Genomic DNA, 19,572 nt, shown 5'->3' with positions numbered 1-19,572 from the left:
TCAGATTTGTTTGTCGCATCGTGACAAAATGTGGTAAAGTTCAAGGGCTATGGATATTTCTTAAGGCCACTAAATGCACAACATGGACAATAGAGACAAAAGACATTTCTGAGCACATGCACTGCAACTCGACGTCTATACAATAACATTCCACAACAGGAGGACAAAAACGTATTTTGCACACCAAACCAGTAATTGGCATCAAGCTACTACAAATGTGTGTACTGTACTGCTTTAATTATGTGAACTGTGCCTGTGGTAGAGTGCAGTCTGAATGTATTTGGAAAGTTACCCATTTTCTATTCTATTGGTTCCAGATTCATTTAATCTGCAAATGCAAACATTTTAAGTCCTGATTTTACATCATTTTATATATTTGTCTTTGCAGGGTGTCGTCTGTGTTGCATGTAAAATGATGACCTTGTCAAAGCCGAATATCAGCATCTTTTTTAGCTCATTTCAATTTGTATCAGAAAATGTCCAAATACATACTGCTGGTATTTGTAATGAATATTTTTGTATGCTGTTACTAACCGTTTCTGCATTTTATCCCTTTTCCTCTTTTTCTTCTATTCTTCTTAACAAATCTGCATCGCATTGCCTGTGTGCATGTGTTGTGTGGATGTCTTCTTTTCTTCACACACATCTATGACTCTCCTTTTTCTGTGGTCTGTCTCCCCGTCCTTGCGTCTTGTGGTCTTTCAGCTCTGCTCCTCCCTCTGAGGATCCTGCTCCCCCTATGTCTGAGGCTGATGAACTTCTTAACAAGTAAGCTTTTTCTCTACGTGCATGCACTCTGTCTTGTCAGAGAAGATATATATTTTTCCCCTGGATTATTTCATTTTTTATTATTTTATTTTCATTGAATTGGCATAGTCTAGACCAGGGGTCACCAACCTTTTTGAAACCAAGAGCTACTTCTTGGGCACTGATTAATGCGAAGGGCTACCAGTTTGATACACACTTAAATAAATTGCCAGAAATAGCCAATTTGCTCAATTTACCTTTAACTCTGTTATTATTAATAATTAATGATATTTATCTTTGTGGAAACACTGATCATCTTAATGATTTCTCACAATAGATATATATAGAAACAGATAAATATCAATATGCAGCACTTTATTTTTATATTTTCTCTTAAGTGCACATTTTTCAAATTGAACATTTTCAAATGATCACTTCTAAGACAGTCTTGTGAAATCACAATATCCCATTTTAACTAGCTACCGACTAACATTTTTTAACAAATCATGAATTACTTTGCACCATGTTTGTACAAATAATAACTCATGTAAAATACAAAAGTCAACTCTCAAATTTTTAAATAAATCATGTCACACTTTGAACTGGACACCAAATCTGTTATCTGTTACTTTGTCAGTTAGTGAAGACCAAGTCTTTAAAATATTTTCTTAGATTTTCAAATTCTATTTGAGTTTTGTCTCTCTTAGAATTAAAAATGTAGAGCAAAGCGAGACCAGCTTGCTAGTAAATAAATACAATTTAAAAAAAATAGAGGCAGCTCACTGGTAAGTGCTGCTATTTGAGCTATTTTTAGAACAGGCCAGCGGGCTACTCATCTAGTCCTTACGGGCTACCTGGTGCCCGCGGGCACCGTGTTGGTGACCCCTGGTCTAGAAATACAATAAATGACATGTTATTAAATATTACATTATTGTGCGTTGGAAGATGTTGATGTTTGCGTATATTGATCTACATTGGGTTGGTTTGAGTATTTTTAATATACAAAATGTATAAAAGTAATCCACACACATCCTCAAGGATCCATAGTGTCCAGATGGCCAACATTTTACTAACAAGCTCTCTTAATGTATTGTTTGCTTCTGAAAATTAATCTGCCAGTCATCTCCCGTAATATCAATTAGTTTGACTAATCAGTAGATAACTACCGGTAACTGTACTTTGAACGCCCCCTTTTCATCACCAGACTTGATATGCCGCCCCCTCTTGGTGGGACATCATCCGCAGAACTAAAGCCCATTTCCCCGCATAGACAGTGTGCAGAAAGGCATATTAAATTATAATTTTAATCACGTATTTTGCTTGTTTTTGTCGCCTGGGTCCATGATTACTTCAAAACTGATGTAGTTAACGTTGTGAGCAAATAAGAAGTGATAATAATAATTATAATAGATTTTATTTGTATTCCCCTAACATTTGTATAAACAAATTGCCATTTCCAGACTTCCCTTCTCTAACATCTTCTCTTCACAAGACACCAGAGCCTTTGTTTTATGCTCTTTCAGCATTTCCCCAAGTATCTTTAGGAAAATATCAGTAGAAGATGAGAAAAAAAGAATACTAGCAGCTCACCTAACCTGCTCAGTGGCCTTGTGGTTAGAGTGTCCGCTCTGAGATCGGTAGGTCGTGAGTTCAAACCAAAGACTATAAAAATGGGACCCATTACCTCCCTGCTTGGCATTCCGCATCAAGGGTTGGGGGTTAAATCACCAAAATGATGAGCAGCAGCGGCCACCGCTCACTGCTCCCCTCTACTACCAGGGGGTGAACAAGGGGATGGGTCAAATGCAGAGGACAAATTTCACCACACCTAGTGTGTGCGTGACAGTCATTGGTTCTTTAACTTTACCTTATCTAATTTTTTAAGCGCCAGGTCTTCACTTTTTTCTCCGTTTTTCCGGATTTCCTGACTCAGTCTTTCTTTCCTCGAGTGTTCCTGATTTTCAGTATTGCATTTGGTCTGAGTCTTTCAATTTTTTTCTATCCAAACTTTGACCAAAACTCTTCTTATTCAAAGTCTGAATCATTAAAGTGATCACCGCAAATTACAGTCCTCTCTCCTGGTCCTTACAATTTGTGTTGAGTCAATTTCACTGGGGAGGTTTATAATGTCCTCATATTCCCATCATTTGGAAATGTATGCAAGCTGACCCCTTCTTTAGTTGCATTGCTAAAACCTGCAACAATGCATCCAGCAGCCATATTTGCTAATTCCTTTAAAATATGCGCGAAAATGACGTGATTCGAGATGAAGATGCTACCGAAACACTACGGAATTGCCTCTAGTCTTCTGTGGGTGACGTCAGCAGGCTGATGCAGTAACCGCCCACATTTTGGATCTAAAAATGGCCGTTTCAAAATGTGCTGAAACTCGTTAAAAACACGCCTAAAATCAATACTGTCTATTTTGGGAGGAATTTTACCTATAGACAACCTTTTTAGGTCCAAAACTATGAAATAAGTGCCAGTGTTGTCAGCATTAGAGGGGCCCTTTAGGGTTTTTTTTATGACCCTCTGAAAATGTTTAGACTTCCCCCATCTAACAGATGGTCTTTTCAAGTATGTCTTGCTTCTTTTGAATCAGAATCAACTTTATTGGCCAAGTATGTTTATCACAAAAGGAATTTCACTTGGTAGACTGTTCTCCTTATTCAATGCAAGAAACAAAGAAAAACAAAACCACGACAAGAGAGCACAATACTGTGGTGGCCAGCCGCAGCGCCATCTTGGTATGAAAAACAAGAGGGTACAGCTATAAGAGTAACTAATAAATAACTAATAACTAATAAATGTTGCGCAGATGCTATCGCAACATGCATAGACAAAAAAATGATGCCGCCACATGAATGTACGAGTCATAGCTACTAAGAAACGTGTGATGATAATCATGGACCCAGATATGGATATTATTTTATTGTTGCGGTATTATCGGAATAAAAGTACCTGCGTTTCTGTTCCCGCTGCATAGTACAATATGGCTACTGTTGACTTCAATAAGAAAATTGTTCGGATGTCTTAATCTGTAAGAATGTAACTTGATTTTACGGTGGATAACTTCTTTTTACACGTCCATGATCACTTCAAATGTTTCACTGTACTTTTTTTTTTGTCCCATCTTAAATAGTGGCAGTAGTTTGTTTTCCTGCCTTCATCTCAACCTGAAAAATAGAATTGAAAACTATAAATATCACTTCAGGCTTTGGCAACCTGGATGCTAACCATTGTTAGCCCTCATCAGACTAGATGGGCCTATGGTGCTATAAGGTTAGGAACAAAGTAACCCTCTTTATCCATATGGCGTGATCATTTTAACCAGCTGCTCCCAGGGGAAAAAGTTTCCCTGTGGATCATGTTTTACCCTTATACTGAACCCACTCTGGCATCAATCACTGTGTCATTGTTGTGGTGTTTGCTTGCTTTTCTGTGAGTTTTAATTTGAATTAAGATTCTTATCATCCAACAGGTTTGTGTGCAAGAACAATGGAGTTCTGTTTGAAAATCAGCTTCTACAGATTGGCATCAAGTCCGAATATCGTCAAAATCTCGGTGAGTAACTATACTGCTTGAGTAGATAAACGTTTGGTCATTGCCAGTGCACCATCTGGGTCTATTTAGTGTGTAACACTTCTCTGTTTAATATACAGTCCCTAAAGTATGGACATATGATGCACATAATTATACAAAAAAGATTATATAATTAATAAATACATACAAAATTAATTCTCTAAATAATTTTTAAATTAATTATACATTTTTTAGATATACAGGTGCATCTCAATTACTTTTTCAATTAAAAAAGTGTAACCCTTTTTACTCTATAGATTTACTACACTGTACACACATGCTGAAATACTGTATGTGTTGATTTCTTAATCTTTTTTACAGCTAATCAAAACTCCCAATTAAGTATTGTCGTAAAATGTGAAAAAATGATCAAAGTTCAAAATTGTAAACTATTGGATCATGCTCTAAACCCAGGGTGTCAAACTAATTTTCATTGTGGGCCACATCACAGTTATGGCTGCCTTGAATATGTATATATAATAAATATATTAAAAATATATATATATTAGGGGTGTAACGGTACACAAAAATTTCGGTTCGGTACGTACCTCGGTATAGAGGTCACGGTTCGGTTCATTTTCGGTACAGTAAGAAAACAACAAAATATGCATTTTTTGGCTATTTATTTACCAAATTTGTAGACAATGGCATAACATACATATACACACAGGGTCCATTGCCAGGGTTAATGTGGTCAACATATATAAAATAAAAAACTAAATAAGAAGGCTCAGAATGGTTTCTTAACAAAACGTTTCCACATATAAAGTGCTTTTTTTGATTGATTGAGACTTTTATTAGTAGATTGCACAGTACAGTACATTTTCCGTACAATTGACCACTAAATGGTAACACCAGAATACGTTTTTCAACTTGTTTAAGTCGGGGTCCACGTTAATCAACATTAAACTGCCTCAAGTTGTTGCTCAGATTAAATAAAATGACAAAACTTTTCTTCTACATACAAAAAGTGCAACATTAAACAGTTTCAAGTCAACTCAACCTCAGATTATTTTTTGGGAGCTGTTTGCTCGTCTTTATTTGTTGAAGCGATGTTCACTTGGGGGTGGTGCCGCTTCAAATGGGTTAGCTGCTGAACAATGTCGGCAAACCTCCGTCCTCCGCACCGCACAGCCGAAGTGTTCCCAAACGGGAGATCTTAACGAGGCAGGAGGGTCTTCCAGCTCTGGCTTTTATATGTTGTCCTAGCCCGGTCGCTGCTAGCATGCCGTGTGTTGTGCCTCGGTGTGCATTGTTTACACAACGTGCGCTACGCTACTTAATATGTCCGTGTGGAAACTCGTGTATATATATATATATATATATATATATATATATATATATATATATATATATATATATATATATATATATATATATATGTCAGCAATCCTGTTAATAATCTTAATTTCCCCTCGGGGATTAATAAAGTATTTCTAATTCTAATTCTTCAAAGGGCCGCTTGTAACATGTATGATATGACCATGCAAATGTAGAGTATAATCGCCTCATGATATTAAACAATTGCCTATTGATTTGACTACCCGTATTATTGTTTACAAACAAAGTCCTAATTTCGTACTGTTTATGTGCAAATGTGTACGGGTATGACAAATAAAGCTCCTTAAATCGCTTCCAAAGACATGCACCTGGGGATAGGTTGATTGGCAAGACTAAAATTGGCCCTAGTGTGTGAAAGTGAGTGTGAATGTTGTCTGTCTATCTGTGTTGGCCCTGTGATGAGGTGGCGACTTGTCCAGGGTGTCGCCTTCCACCCGAATGAAACTGAGATAGGCTCCAGCAACCCCCGGTAGAAAATGGATGGATGGAAATCGAAACTGCTTTGACATCAAAAGTCAAAGTGACAAGCAAATATAAAATTTTAGGTATTGGAGAATTGGTTTCAGAAAGGGTTAAAATGACCAAAATAATTGAATAGTTTGCTGCATCAAATATTCAAATAATATTCAGTTAAAGGGGAACTGCACTTTTTTGGAATTTTGCCTATCGTTCACAATCATTATGAGAGACAGGAGCATACATGTCTTCTTTTTTAATTTTTTAAAATTAATTAATAATTTCTAAAGATGATTAAAAAAACGCCTGGAAGATGCGGTTACATCGTAGCCTTAAAATCCCTCTAAAATAACTTAAAAAACCCTCCATCAACCGGTCATGCACAATAAATTAGTTATCTATCTTAATACAAATTAACGTTTGATGTTTTGACTTAAAAACAAAAAAAACCTAATAAAAACAGAAACCAAATGACACTCAGGTAGAAATGTAGGCCATGCAGGCATTTATAGTGCGGTATTTCAAGAGCCTACTGTGTTGTTTAACAAGTTGTCTTTCTCATAGGGAGAATGTATTTATTCTATGGGAACAAGACATCGGTGCAATTCGCCAGCTTTACCACCACAGTCAGCTGTCCAGGAGAGCTGCAGTCTCATATCCTTTCATTTCTGTCAAGCAGGATACATGTGGACCAGCATGATGTTATACCATTTAAAATAGAAATTGTCTCTGTCACTTTGACAGCGTTGTCTTGCAAATGCCTGATGTTGCAACGGTTTTGTAAGTGACACTGATTAATATATTTAGACCCGTTAAGAAGACGTTTAATGGTCCGTAACAGCCAGCCACAGCTCAATGTTCAGACCAAACCAGTGGAGCCACTGGTAGAGGGAGGAGCCCAAATCCAGCAGGTCCTCAACATAGAGTGTCTGACTGACTTTTCTGAGGCTCCACTGCTCAACATCAAGTTCAGGTGGGTTGCAACTCAAACTAATATGGGGAAACTTCCTGAACAATTAACCTGTTTATGGGACAAGCTGACTGACATAAGCGGTTGTCAACATAACCGAAATCGAAGCTGAAACTAGCCATTGTATGCACATTTATTTGTTACTTGAGCTAGAGACAAATGATGATTGCTGAGATACAACAATCTGGAGCTTTTATTTTGAAGATGATTTTGCCCTGAACAGGAAGTAACTGTGGTAATGCTGTGTATCTAGACACAGTAATACTGTTGATGTTGTTGTTTCAAGGTGCTTAGTGATAATGATGAAGTTAACCACACATGTTGATATAAACAAACCTAGTTTTCATAGAAGCAACTCCTATAGCTCTCTAATGCGGTTTAAAAGACCTATAGCATGCAGGTGCTTATAATTTCAACAACATTTTTTGTGACGTATTGACATATGGTAAATAAGTAAGTAAGTACATTTTATCTATAAAGCACTTTTCACAGATAAAATCACAAAGCGGTGTACAAAACATAGGTGAAGTAAAACAACAATTAAATTAAAACAACAGGGGCAACATCATAAAAAGGATACAAAGTGGATTCAAAGTGATAGTTAAAAAATGCATTAACTAAAAGCTTTACTAAAAATAGAAGTTTTCAAATGTTTCTTAAACGTTTCAACACAGTCAAAATCACGGAGGGACTGGTGTAAATTGTTCCAGAGTCTGGGAGCTATAGCCTGGAATGCCAGGTCTCCATGGGTTGTAAAATTAGTTTTGGAGATGTTTAGAAGACCCTGGTCTGAAGACCGGAGGCTGCGCCCTGAAGAGTAGGGGCATAGCAAGTCAGTGATGTACTGAGGGGCCCAACCATGCAATGCACGGAATGTCAGGACTAAAATTTTAAACTCAATGCGGAATTTAACTGGAAGCCAATGAAGACTGGATCAAATGAGGGTGATATGGGCTGTTCTGGGTGCACCGGTCAAAAGTCTGGCAGCTGCATTTTGTACAGTCTGAAGTCTCTTTAGCGTTGACTTGTTGTAAAGAGTGAAAAGAGAATTGCAGTAGTCAATACGAGACGAAATGAACGCGTGAATGGTCATTTCGAGATCCAATTTTGACAACAAATTTCTCACTTTAGAAATACATAATGTACAATAGAGTCCCTCGGGTTTTTTTACACAAACTAGTCTTTTGGAGTAAATTCGGACACAAATGAGAAACCGAGCAAATTCCACCAGAAATGGGTGTTTCAGTTAGCACAATTTTATGCAAGAGTCAAATAGAGATCCCTAAATTGTGTGAGGCCACAAAGGTCAAATGTATTGTGTGTTACAGATACGGAGGAGCTCTGCAAAACTTGACCCTCAAGCTCCCCGTCACCATCAACAAATTCTTCCAGCCCACTGAAATGTCCTCAAATGATTTCTTCCAGCGTTGGAAACAGCTGAGCCTGTGAGCTTCGGCCGTTGATAGTTTTGTCAGTTTATGCAAGCGCGTCTTGTAAAGTTTTTGTCAACTCTCCTTAGGCCTCAACAAGAAGCACAAAAGATATTCAAAGCCAACCACAGCATGGACACAGAAGTACTTAAGGCCAAGGTATGTCAACATGCTTCCCTGCTGATATTTGTAACATATGTAGTCTTTACACTAACCCTGCCTGGACCCTATAACCACTCTCCACAGGGTTTCACGACACACGTCAAATGCAGTGAAATGTACAAAAATTGAGCAACTCAATTGTATGTATAGTTCTAATTATGTTGCAAATGATTGTAAATATACACAACACTGAGCAGTGTTCTCAATTTCGTTTAGCAGTCAAATGCTATTCACCAGTGATGGGTAAATGACGCCTTAGTGAGTGTGGCACACACTCACTACCTGTATTGACACTACTGATACTGTATTAGTGTTTCATAATGGTCATCTGCCATCTGCTGGATTAAAAAAGTAACATATAACCTGAAAATAAGATTGTTTGTTTATTAAGGTTCCCATTAGCTCAGACCTGGGCAAATTAAGGCCCGGGGGCCACATACGGCCCGTTAAGCTTTTCAATCTGGCCCGCAGGACATTCGCAAATAATTTTTTTAGATTTTTAAGATGGAAAGTGTAGCTGCCATTATGATGTGCAGTGATGTTTTCTAATGATCGTAAGTCTTGAACTATACAAAGTATTTCAATGGTTGGAATCTGCGTTTATGGCTGATATACCAGTTACTACGGTAATCTAATTAGTTACTATGATCATCTAATTAGTTACTATGGTAATCTAATTAGTTACTATGGTAATATACGTCACAGCAGCTCAGACGAGGCACCAAGCAGTGTGGGCGGGAAGCGTTTCCACAGATGCGGAAGGAGATTTTCACAACAAAGTTCTAAAGCTTAGTGATATATCAGATGTATCAGATTGTAGGTGGGTTTATTTTGTACCCTTCTTGTTCATATTTCACTGTTTGTTGCATTTTTGTTGCGTTTCACTTGATTGTAAAATATGTCGATCGAAAGGGGGTGTGACATTCATATTTTGTCAATATTCAGTGTTTTATCGTTCATAGAAAAATTTAAAATTCCATTACGTTTTTTAAGGCGGTCTGTCATAACGTTTTTAGCATACAATCAGACATTATTGTGAGGTTTTGTATTAGTGTTCCTAAAAATAGATATAACGGCCCCCAGACACATTTTTTTCTCTAAATGTGGCCCTCGAGTCAAAATAATTGCCCAGGCCTGCATTAGCTGCTGCAATTGTAGTAAACTATTCTTTCTGGGGTCTACGATTTCCAAAACGCTTTGATACATTACACATATTCATACATGACAAGAACACCACATAAAAAAACCCAACAGCTTTTCATTAATTATATACTGTACAATAGTTATGCTAGTGTAATATTACACAATAGCCATAAAATACCATTATTTACATACACTTTCAAGCCCTAACAAAAAAGGTAGAGATTATTTTCATGCAAGCAATTTGGAAACCAAAAATAGATTTAAGAAAAAATAAAATGAACTATTTTTGTGTACATATATATAAACACTTACTTAGTAATATTTTACAAAAAGTGACTGGATTCATTCCTAAAATAAAAACATTGGCAAAATTAGCATATGTTTATGTTTGATAGCTCTGTAGAAAGTAATATGAATTGCACAACTTTGGTCGATGATCCAAATAGTAGACAGGAAAAAAAGAACTTTTACCTTATTTGGTGCTGTAGGATCCTCACAGCTAGTGCCAACTCTATTAGTGGCGGTTTGATTCATACACTGCAAAAAGTCAGTGTTCAAAAACAAGAAAAAAATAAAATAAAATGAGGGGTATTTTATTTGAACTAAGCAAAATTATCTGCCAATAGAACAAGAAAATTCGGCTTGTGAAGACTTTCCAAAACAAGTAAAATTAGCTAACTTCAATGAACCCAAAAATACCTTAAAATAAGTATATTCTCACTAATAACAACTGCACTTTTCTTGGTAGAAAAAAAATGAGACCTTTTTTGCTCAATATGTTGAAAAAATATTCTTAAATGAAGTAAATGCTAGTGCCATTATCTTGACATAATGATATGCGCTCTGCATTACATTTCTTGAAACCAGCAAACTTATACTAAAAATAAATGTATTGTTCTTAATGGAAAGGCAACAAGGCAACCGCTTGTTACTCTCGGGGTCTCCTAGCCGCTCAGGCAAATCATATGGTCTAAAAATGCATTTTTCCATGGATAACATGACATCATCGCGCCAAGTGCGTGCTCTTTCAGTCAATTAGTGCGCATATATACAGCCCGGCCCCCGGCCAAAATGTTTTTAATTGTAATTTTGAAGAATTTATCTGAATGTGCATGAACTATTTCTGTTCAAAATTGTTTGAAATGTTAAATGTTTAAATATTAACTGTCAGTTTACTGTACTGTGCCAACTGTACTACTATATGAGTATGTATTTTCTATTGTTTCATTGAAAATAAAACAGCAAAGTCCATTTGGCTGTCATCTGTTTTAATTATGAGACACAATTGTGTCAAAGTCATGATTTTTTTATTTCATGCTTGAAATTATTATTTTAAAAAAGTAGTTTTATACTTGTGAGTGTTGATGACACAGCTTTGCAACAGTTGATATTCTAGTTTCAAGCATGTTTTACTCAATATAGGTCATCAAATCTCAGCAACAAGCTGTAATATCTTACTGAGATCATTTGGGACCAAAACCCTTAAAACAAGTAAAACACTCTAACATAAAATCTGATTAGTGAGAAGAATTATCTTATCAGACAGAAAATAAGCAAGTATCACCCTTATTTGTTGAGATATTTAATCTTACTGAGATTTCAGTTTTTGCAGTGTATGTGGTGGGATGCGACATATAAAATTTTTATGGCAGACACTGGGTTCCATTTCATAATAATTTCTTTTTTACTTACTAGAGTTGATATTAGGCAGAATTTACTGTTAATCCCTAACCCATTTCCAAGTGGCCCTTTGGGAAAACTATTTGCCCACCAGCAAATCTTTTGTTGTTGTTGTTGTAGCTACTAGGACTTGGAGCGGCCCTGCTGGACAATGTCGATCCAAACCCAGAGAACTACGTGTCTGCTGGAGTGATCCAGACCAAGGGCCAGCAGGTTGGCTGTCTGCTAAGACTGGAGCCTAATGCCCAGGCACAGGTACAACACACACTCCTCCAGTTACAAACTAAATACTTTATGCATTTGTAAGATAACAGTATATATTTTTTTTATTTAAATGATTTTTTGACCTTTCATTAATAATGTAATTTAATTAGATACAATCAGCTGTCATCTTTAACAGAAAATGGCTGGATTTTTGAGTCTCAACTATGTCAACCAATCCAAAGTCTATACCTGGGCCGTTAATACATTTTGTGGGCATTGTATTTTCCCACAATTTATTGCCGATAAACAATATTATTGTCATTATTTTGAGATCAAATTTAGCACCAATGTATTTGTAATAATTAGTAATAATAATGCAAGTGTTCCTTTCCAACAGAGTAAGCTTTTCTCAGTTCCTTTTCAGGCATTGTAATTAAAAGGTCAATAACTTTTATTTATCCAAAGTAGGGCTGGGCGATATGGCCTTTTTTTAATATCTCGATATTTTTAGGCCACGTCACGATACACGATATATATCTGGATATTTTGCCTTAGCCTTGAATGAACACTTGATGCATATAATCCCAGCAGTATGATGATTCTATGTGTCTACATCAGGGGTCACCAACCTTTTTGAAACCAAGAGCTACTTCTTGGGTACTGATTAATGCGAAGGGCTACCAGTTTGATACACACTTAAATAAATTGCCAGAAATAGCCAATTTGCTCAATTTACCTTTAACTCTATGTTATTATTAATAATTAATGATATTTACACTTAATTGAACGGTTTAAAAGAGGAGAAAACACGAAAAAAATGACAATTAAATTTTGAAACATAGTTTATCTTCAATTTCGACTCTTTAAAATTCAAAATTCAACCGAAAAAAAGAAGAGAAAAACTAGCTAATTGGAATCTTTTTGAAAAAATTTAAAAAATAATTTATGGAACATCATTAGTAATTTTTCCTGATTAAGATTAATTTGACAATTTTGATGACATGTTTTAAATAGGTTAAAATCCAATCTACACTTTGTTAGAATATAAAACAAATTGGACCAAGCTATATTTCTAACAAAGACAAATCATTATTTCTTTTAGATTTTCCAGAACAAATATTTTAAAAGAAATTCAAAATACTTTGAAATAAGATTTAAATTTGATTCTACAGATTTTCTAGATTTGCCAGAATATTTTTTTTGAATTTTAATCATAATAAGTTTGAAGAAATATTTCACAAATATTCTTCGTCGAAAAAACAGAAGCTAAAATGAAGAATTAAATTAAAATGTATTTATTATTCTTTACAATAAAAACAATTAATTTACTTGAACATTGATTTAAATTGTCAAGAAAGAAGAGGAAGGAATTTAAAAGGTAAAAAGGTATATGTGTTTAAAAATCCTAAAATCATTTTTAAGGTTGTATTTTTTCTCTAAAATTGTCTTTCTGAAAGTTATAAGAAGCAAAGTAAAAAAATTAATGAATTTATTCAAACAAGTGAAGACCAAGTCTTTAAAATATTTTCTTGGATTTTCAAATTCTATTTGAGTTTTGTCTCTCTTAGAATTAAAAATGTCGAGCAAAGCGAGACCAGCTTGCTAGTAAATAAATAAAATTTAAAAAATAGAGGCAGCTTACTGGTAAGTGCTGCTATTTGAGCTATTTTTTAGAACAGGCCAGCGGGCTACTCATCTGGTCCTTACGGGCTACCTGGTGCCCGCGGGCACCACGTTGGTGACCCCTGGTCTACATTAAAACATTCTTCTTCATACTGCATTAATGTATGCTCATTTTAAACTTTCATGCAGAGAGGGAAATCACAACTAAGTCAATTTAGCAAAACTGTATTTATTAAACAGTTACTAAGCAGTGGCACAAACATTCATGTCATTTCCAAAACAAAGTGCAAGATTGTCAGAGACATTTTAAAACAAGCTATTAGTGCACTTTTGTGCATGATGTCACTAAGATGACATATCAAAACAACACTAAATTAAAGTGCACTTTTTGTACAGAACGCCACTGCAATAGTTTAAAACAAATAAAGTGCTCTTTTGTGCATGATGTCACACAAGATATTTCAAAAAGTGTCAAATCAGCCCTTTGAGACACTTGTGATTTAGGGCTATATAAATAAACATTGATTGATTGATTGAAATAAAAATGAGCTGCATAATAGGAAATCAAATAGTGTATGTCCTTCGCTATGTGGTAGGTTCCTGCGGACGTTATCTCCTTCTGTTTTTGACTATTTTTTTCATACGGTGTTGATGTGGAAATGGTTGCCTCTGCATATTGTGGGTGTGGCACCGAACGGAGATGTTGACATGCGGATTAAGCACTCTTCATTCTCTAGCGGTGACTTTTCACATGATGCTACATATTAGCAGTAATGCTACTTTTTATAGCAACACTTTTGCCGCATACTTGACAAATTACGGTTGTCTGTTCGACATCTTCCCGCTTGAAGCCAAACCACCGCCAGACGATGGACCCCCTGCTGTTTTTCTTGGGAATGAATTCTTCTTCCTTCATTTGTTACCAGATTCGCACCTTCTCTCTCTCGTATTACCACTCGCACCACAGCTAACGTTACCTATGCCGCTACCTGTCTGCTCCGCGAGGGCGTATACGTATGTGACGTATGTAAGAAGGTGCGCTTGTTTTATGTCTCTGTGAGAAGGAGAGACAACAAAGAGTGAGAAAGTGTAATGCCCGCAGATAAAAGCAACTGCGTGAGAACGTATACTCGAATTAGGGCTGGGCGATATATCGATATGCGCGATATATCGCGGGTTTGTCTCTGTGCGATATAGAAAATGACCATATCGTGATGAAGTGAAGTGAAGTGAATTATATTTATATAGCGCTTTTTCTCAAGTGACTCAAAGCGCTTTACATAGTGAAACCCAATATCTAAGTTACATTTAAACCAGTGTGGGTGTCACTGGGAGCAGGTGGGTAAAGTGTCTTGCCCAAGGACACAACGGCAGTGACTCGGATGGCGGGAGCGGGGATCGAACCTGCAACCCTCAAGTTGCTGGCACGACCGCTCTACCAACCGAGCTATACCGCCCCAATATGTGACATGATATACGTGATATTCGAGTATACGTTCTCACGCAGTTGCTTTTAGCTGCGAGCATTACACTACAGACTCTTCTCACTCTTTCTTGTCTCTCCTTCTCACAGACAGCAAGCGCAGCTTCTACACACGTCACATACGTATACACCCTCCTTGAGCAGAGAGGTAGCAGCATGGCTAACGTTAGCTGTGATGCTAGCGGTAATACGAGCGAAAGAAGGTGCGAATCTGGTAATAAATGAAGGAATAATTAATTCCCCCCAAAACCGGAAGGTGGTCCATCGTCTGGCGGTGGTTTGGCTTCAAGTGGGAATATGTCGAACAGACAACCGTAATTTTGTCAAGTGTGGGGCAAAAGCGTTGCTATAAAAAGTAGCATTACTGCTAATATGTAGCATCATTTGAAAAGCCACCTGCTAGAGCAGTGGTTCTTAACCTGGGTTCGATCGAACCCTAGGGGTTCGGTGAGTCGGCCTCAGGGGTTCGGCAGGGCCTCCGCCGCAGAGGTCAAGACACACCCAACTCATCGTGTAAATAAAAACTTCTCCCTATCGGCGTATTATGGATACCCCCAAACAATTTTCCCTCTAATTTTCCATCTGATTTGCAGATGTGTAATTTGTTGTGAGTTTATGCACTGTTTGTGTTGTTCTTTGAACGAGGTGATGTTCATGCACGGTTCATTTTGTGCACCAGTAAAAAAAAACATAACTTTGTCTTGAATTTGAGAAAAAAAAACATTTTATTTTTCACTAAAGAAGGGTTCGGTGAAGGCGCATATGAAACTGGTGGAGTTCGGTACCTCCAACAAGGTTAAGAACCACTGTGCTAGAGAATGAAGAGTGCTTACTCCGCACGTCAACATCTCCGTTCGGTGCCACACGCCCACACCATCAAAATGCAGAGGCAAACATTTCCAGATCAACCCCGTATGAAAAAAAAAATGATTTTTTTAGTTGTGATTTTCTTCTCTGCATGAAAGTTTAAAAGTAGCATATATTAATGCAGTATGAAGAAGAATGTTTTAATGTAGACACATAGAATCATCATACTGCTGTGATTATATGCATCAAGTGTTTATTCAAGGCTAAGGCAAAATATCCAGATATATATATCGTGTATCGTGATATGGCCTAAAAATATTGCGATATTTAAAAAAGGCCATATCGCCCAGCTCCAACTCGAATATCACGATATAGTCATTTTCTATATCGCACAGAGACAAACCCGCGATATATCGAGTATATAGATATATCGTCCAGCCCTAATCCAAAGTAAGTAAACATTAAAATGGACAGAGCAGAAAAGAGATGGCAGATCAACTGGTCTAAAAGGGGGGTCTATTTTTAAAGGCTAGCGTATACAAATTAGTTTTAAGATGGGACTTCAATTTTAAATTAAAACATTACAATTACAATGTTAAAATAGACATGTTTATTGCATTTGAAATGATATACATGCATTATATCATGTTTCATTACATCAGTGGTTCATTTGGTCTGAAAAAATAATCTCAATAATATCGTTTATCGGCAATAATTTGTAGGTCAATAAATATATCGTCGAGCAAAATGTATCTGCCCAGGCTTAACTATCATTCCAGGCCACCCAAAGTCCATGGACATAAACTAATTACAGTGTAGCAGTTTGTCGTAACCACAAACTAACACAAGGATCGCCTGTGCTATATAGCATTTTTACAATTCCCTTTTGGAGTTCATTGTTGAGAGAAGAAAAATACATTCCGTGTTGTCACTTTTGGGATACATTGTTCATGCTGCTCTAATTGAATACGTGTGTGTGTGTTTGTGTTTGTTTGTGTGTGTGTGTGTGTGTGTGTGCGTGCAGATGTACCGACTGACTTTGCGCTCTAGCAAGGACTCCGTGTCAAAGCGCCTCTGTGAGCTGCTGGCCCTGCAGTTCTAGACTTGCGAGAGCTCCAGAACTTTATCAAGACCATTTCCTCCCAGCTATCTCTCCCCTGTCCTTTCTTCCCACACAGCAAAAGATTCTTTAAAAAGCAAAACACACAAAAAAACCCCCAACTACCTACATAAGGGAAAGACAGCCACTGTTAGCAGCAGTGGCCATATTATTGTCATTATTCTAATTCATCTTCGATTTGTTTATTAACATCATCCTACATTATTTTTGTTTTGTGGCGTGTAGCAGCCGGGCGCGTGCGTGTGTGCGACTGTGTGTCCGTGTGCGCGCATTCGTACGTGCGTGCGTGCGTGCGTGCGTGCGCGTGTGCGTGTGTGTTCGTGCGCGTGTTCGTGCGTGCGTTCGTTCGTTTGTGCGTGCTTGTGTGTGTGCGTGTGTGTGTGCATGTGTCTGCTTTATCCCGGCTGCTGTGTATTACTGATGCTTTGTGTACAGTGTGTGTGTGTGTGTATGGGTGGATGTTTAAGTTGGTGTTGATGAAATGGGAGGATAGTATTCATCATAGACATTTATATTCTCCCACGCCCTTGACACACACAGTTCCTTGAATGAAGACCCAAAGGTCCTACTGTCGGTCCATTTCAAACATTCCCCGTGATCATCGGCCAGTAAAAATGCACCTAAGGGTTTTTGGGACGATCCCCCCCCCGCCCGCCCCCGATTCCTCCGCTCTACGTTTCAGTCAATCGATGGTTTGTTTGGTATCGACGTGTCTGTAAATAAGTGTTCACTCGACTGCAATCATTCCCGTCAATCCCAGCGAATGGGAAGTAAGGTTTTCGGAGAGTTCGGACCGCTCTTATCCACCGCTCTGCTGTGTGAACCCAAACAGCCATTTTTTAAGCTGATGTCTTTTTGAGACACGTCAACAAGCGTCTTGCTTTCGTTTTTTTTTTTTAAAAAGACACAACGCTTACGAGTTGAAAACGTCGCCCTTACCTAGCAGTAATGGCCAGATCCCGTATATTAGCGCCGCTTGCCGCGTCGTGTTCAGGAGGAAATGTTGGCGATGTTCTCCGCCACAATAAAAGCAGCATAAACACTTCACCCGACGTTCGGCAAGGACCTTTTTTGGGGGGGGCTTCCTCTTGCACACAGCAGCAGTAGTGATATAGCGGAAGAGTCGTCATTGTAATTACAGAGGACTTCTATATAAAAGTGTGTGACTGTGAGCAGGTAATACAAAAGAAGAGACATTGTCACCAAACATTGTAGTGGAAAGCTTTTTTTTTGTGTGTGTGTGTGTCATTCTGTGAGTGTGTGTGCGTGCGTTATCCACTGGCTAATGCAGCCTCATGTATTTGATGTTTAAAAGAAAATGTCCAATACCTGTGTTAGAATTAAGATTTACTCTGTAATGAAAAAAATGTGAAAGTAAAACTATGCCATATATCCGACACCAGGGCTCCTGTGTTCACTCTTGCAGCCTGTCAGTCCCTGCACTTACTGTAAGTCTTTCTAAGGAGTGACGTGCGGATTGATACTGAAACATCGATACCAGGGGCCGTATTTATCAAGCTTCTTAGAATTACTCCTAAGAAGTCTGCTAAGATTTGATTTATGAGTAAAGAAATTCTTCGCTGAAAGCTGCACTTAAAAGTTAGTTATCAAGCGTCTTACTCACACTTTCAGCGAAGTGTGGGACTGAATCTTAAGTGTCACACTCAGAGCTGAATTACGTCATTACTATGTGCCGAAAACGGAATTTTAGGTGACGTCATTTCTGTGTCCATAGAAATGACCAATCACGGAAGGGAATCTCTTGTCTAAGAATAAAGAAATATCTTGGAAATATTTAAGTGGACAATGGGAGTGTATATTTTGACAATAAACTACAAAATAATACAAAACAAACAAACAATATTGGCAATGAATCCAAAATAAATGTTTCCTTTTCTTTCCAATTCATTAATTAGGCAACTAATTTGGCGAGATGTCGAAGCATTGTGATGACCTTTTGTTCTGCTGTGAAAGCTCTGCTGTGTGATGTTGCTGATGAGATGACGCCCCTTATTAAATCTGTGACAAAAATAATACCCGCTCTGTCTAAACGATACCGTTTGATCAGCTGCTCGTCATCAAACAAAGCCAGGACATCCTTCCGCTCCCTGAACGTTGGCGCACGTCTCTCTCGCCTCAGTGCCATCCCCTGCTGGCAACTCCTAACCACTTAGGACACCTCTGAAGGTCTCTTAAATATCGTGGATATTAGGAGTGATTCTTAGACTTAAGAAAGTTGATAAATAGCTTTTATTCTTAAGTTTGAGAGTAGGACTAAATTTCGCAAATTGTCAGGACTTAAGTGTAAAATGGCACTCTAAGACGCTTGATAAATACGGCCCCAGATCTTTATGCTCTGATATGGATTCTCAAATAGATAGATAGATAGTACTTTATTGATTCCTTCAGGAGAGTTTCCTCAGGAAAATTAAAATTCCAGCAGCAGTGTACAGAATTGAGATTGAATTTAAAAAGTAAAAAGTAAATAATGGGGGTATAAATGGAAAAAAATAGAAAAATATTACAATAAGAATAAAAAATAAAAAGCAACAAATATCAAATATGGATACTTTTGATACTTTAGTTGAGAAGGGTCCAAACTTTTCCCACCAAGGGCCGCATACTGAAAAGTCAAAATATGCGGTGGTCATATTGATAGTTTTTTATTATTTAAAAAAAATCCTAAAAACGGATATTGTCAGCTTTTATTATTATTATTTATTAGTAATTATTAATTACAATATTTCAAATTTTTTACTGTTTTATGGAAGAATAAAAATAATAATATGATTGACTAACTGCATAACCTCGTGTCCAATATTCT

General features: G+C 37.3%; 1 protein-coding gene across 6 annotated transcripts in view; it reads left to right on the top strand.

Annotated features, from left to right (window-relative positions):
• Nucleotides 1-18,145, top strand: part of ap2a1 (adaptor related protein complex 2 subunit alpha 1) — a 56,365-nt gene extending 38,220 nt beyond the window's left edge. For 3 of the 6 annotated variants that reach the window (XM_062036570.1, XM_062036569.1, XM_062036571.1), the window contains 3 exons: nt 706-768; nt 4,229-4,311; nt 6,691-6,929. In XM_062036570.1, the coding sequence (XP_061892554.1) occupies nt 706-768; nt 4,229-4,311; nt 6,691-6,914 (370 nt within the window). In that variant the 3' untranslated portion in view covers nt 6,915-6,929. Of the gene's footprint in view, nt 1-705; nt 769-4,228; nt 4,312-6,690; nt 6,930-6,967; nt 7,100-8,424; nt 8,542-8,615; nt 8,686-11,631; nt 11,767-16,652 lie in introns of those variants that run through there. The other 3 variants (XM_062036573.1, XM_062036574.1, XM_062036572.1) reach the window with 3 other exon arrangements.
• Nucleotides 18,146-19,572: the final 1,427 nt, after the last annotated feature.

This window comes from Entelurus aequoreus, linkage group LG25, assembly GCF_033978785.1.
Source record: "Entelurus aequoreus isolate RoL-2023_Sb linkage group LG25, RoL_Eaeq_v1.1, whole genome shotgun sequence".
NCBI lineage: Eukaryota > Metazoa > Chordata > Actinopteri > Syngnathiformes > Syngnathidae > Entelurus > Entelurus aequoreus.
This window is presented reverse-complemented; position numbering and strand designations above follow the sequence as displayed.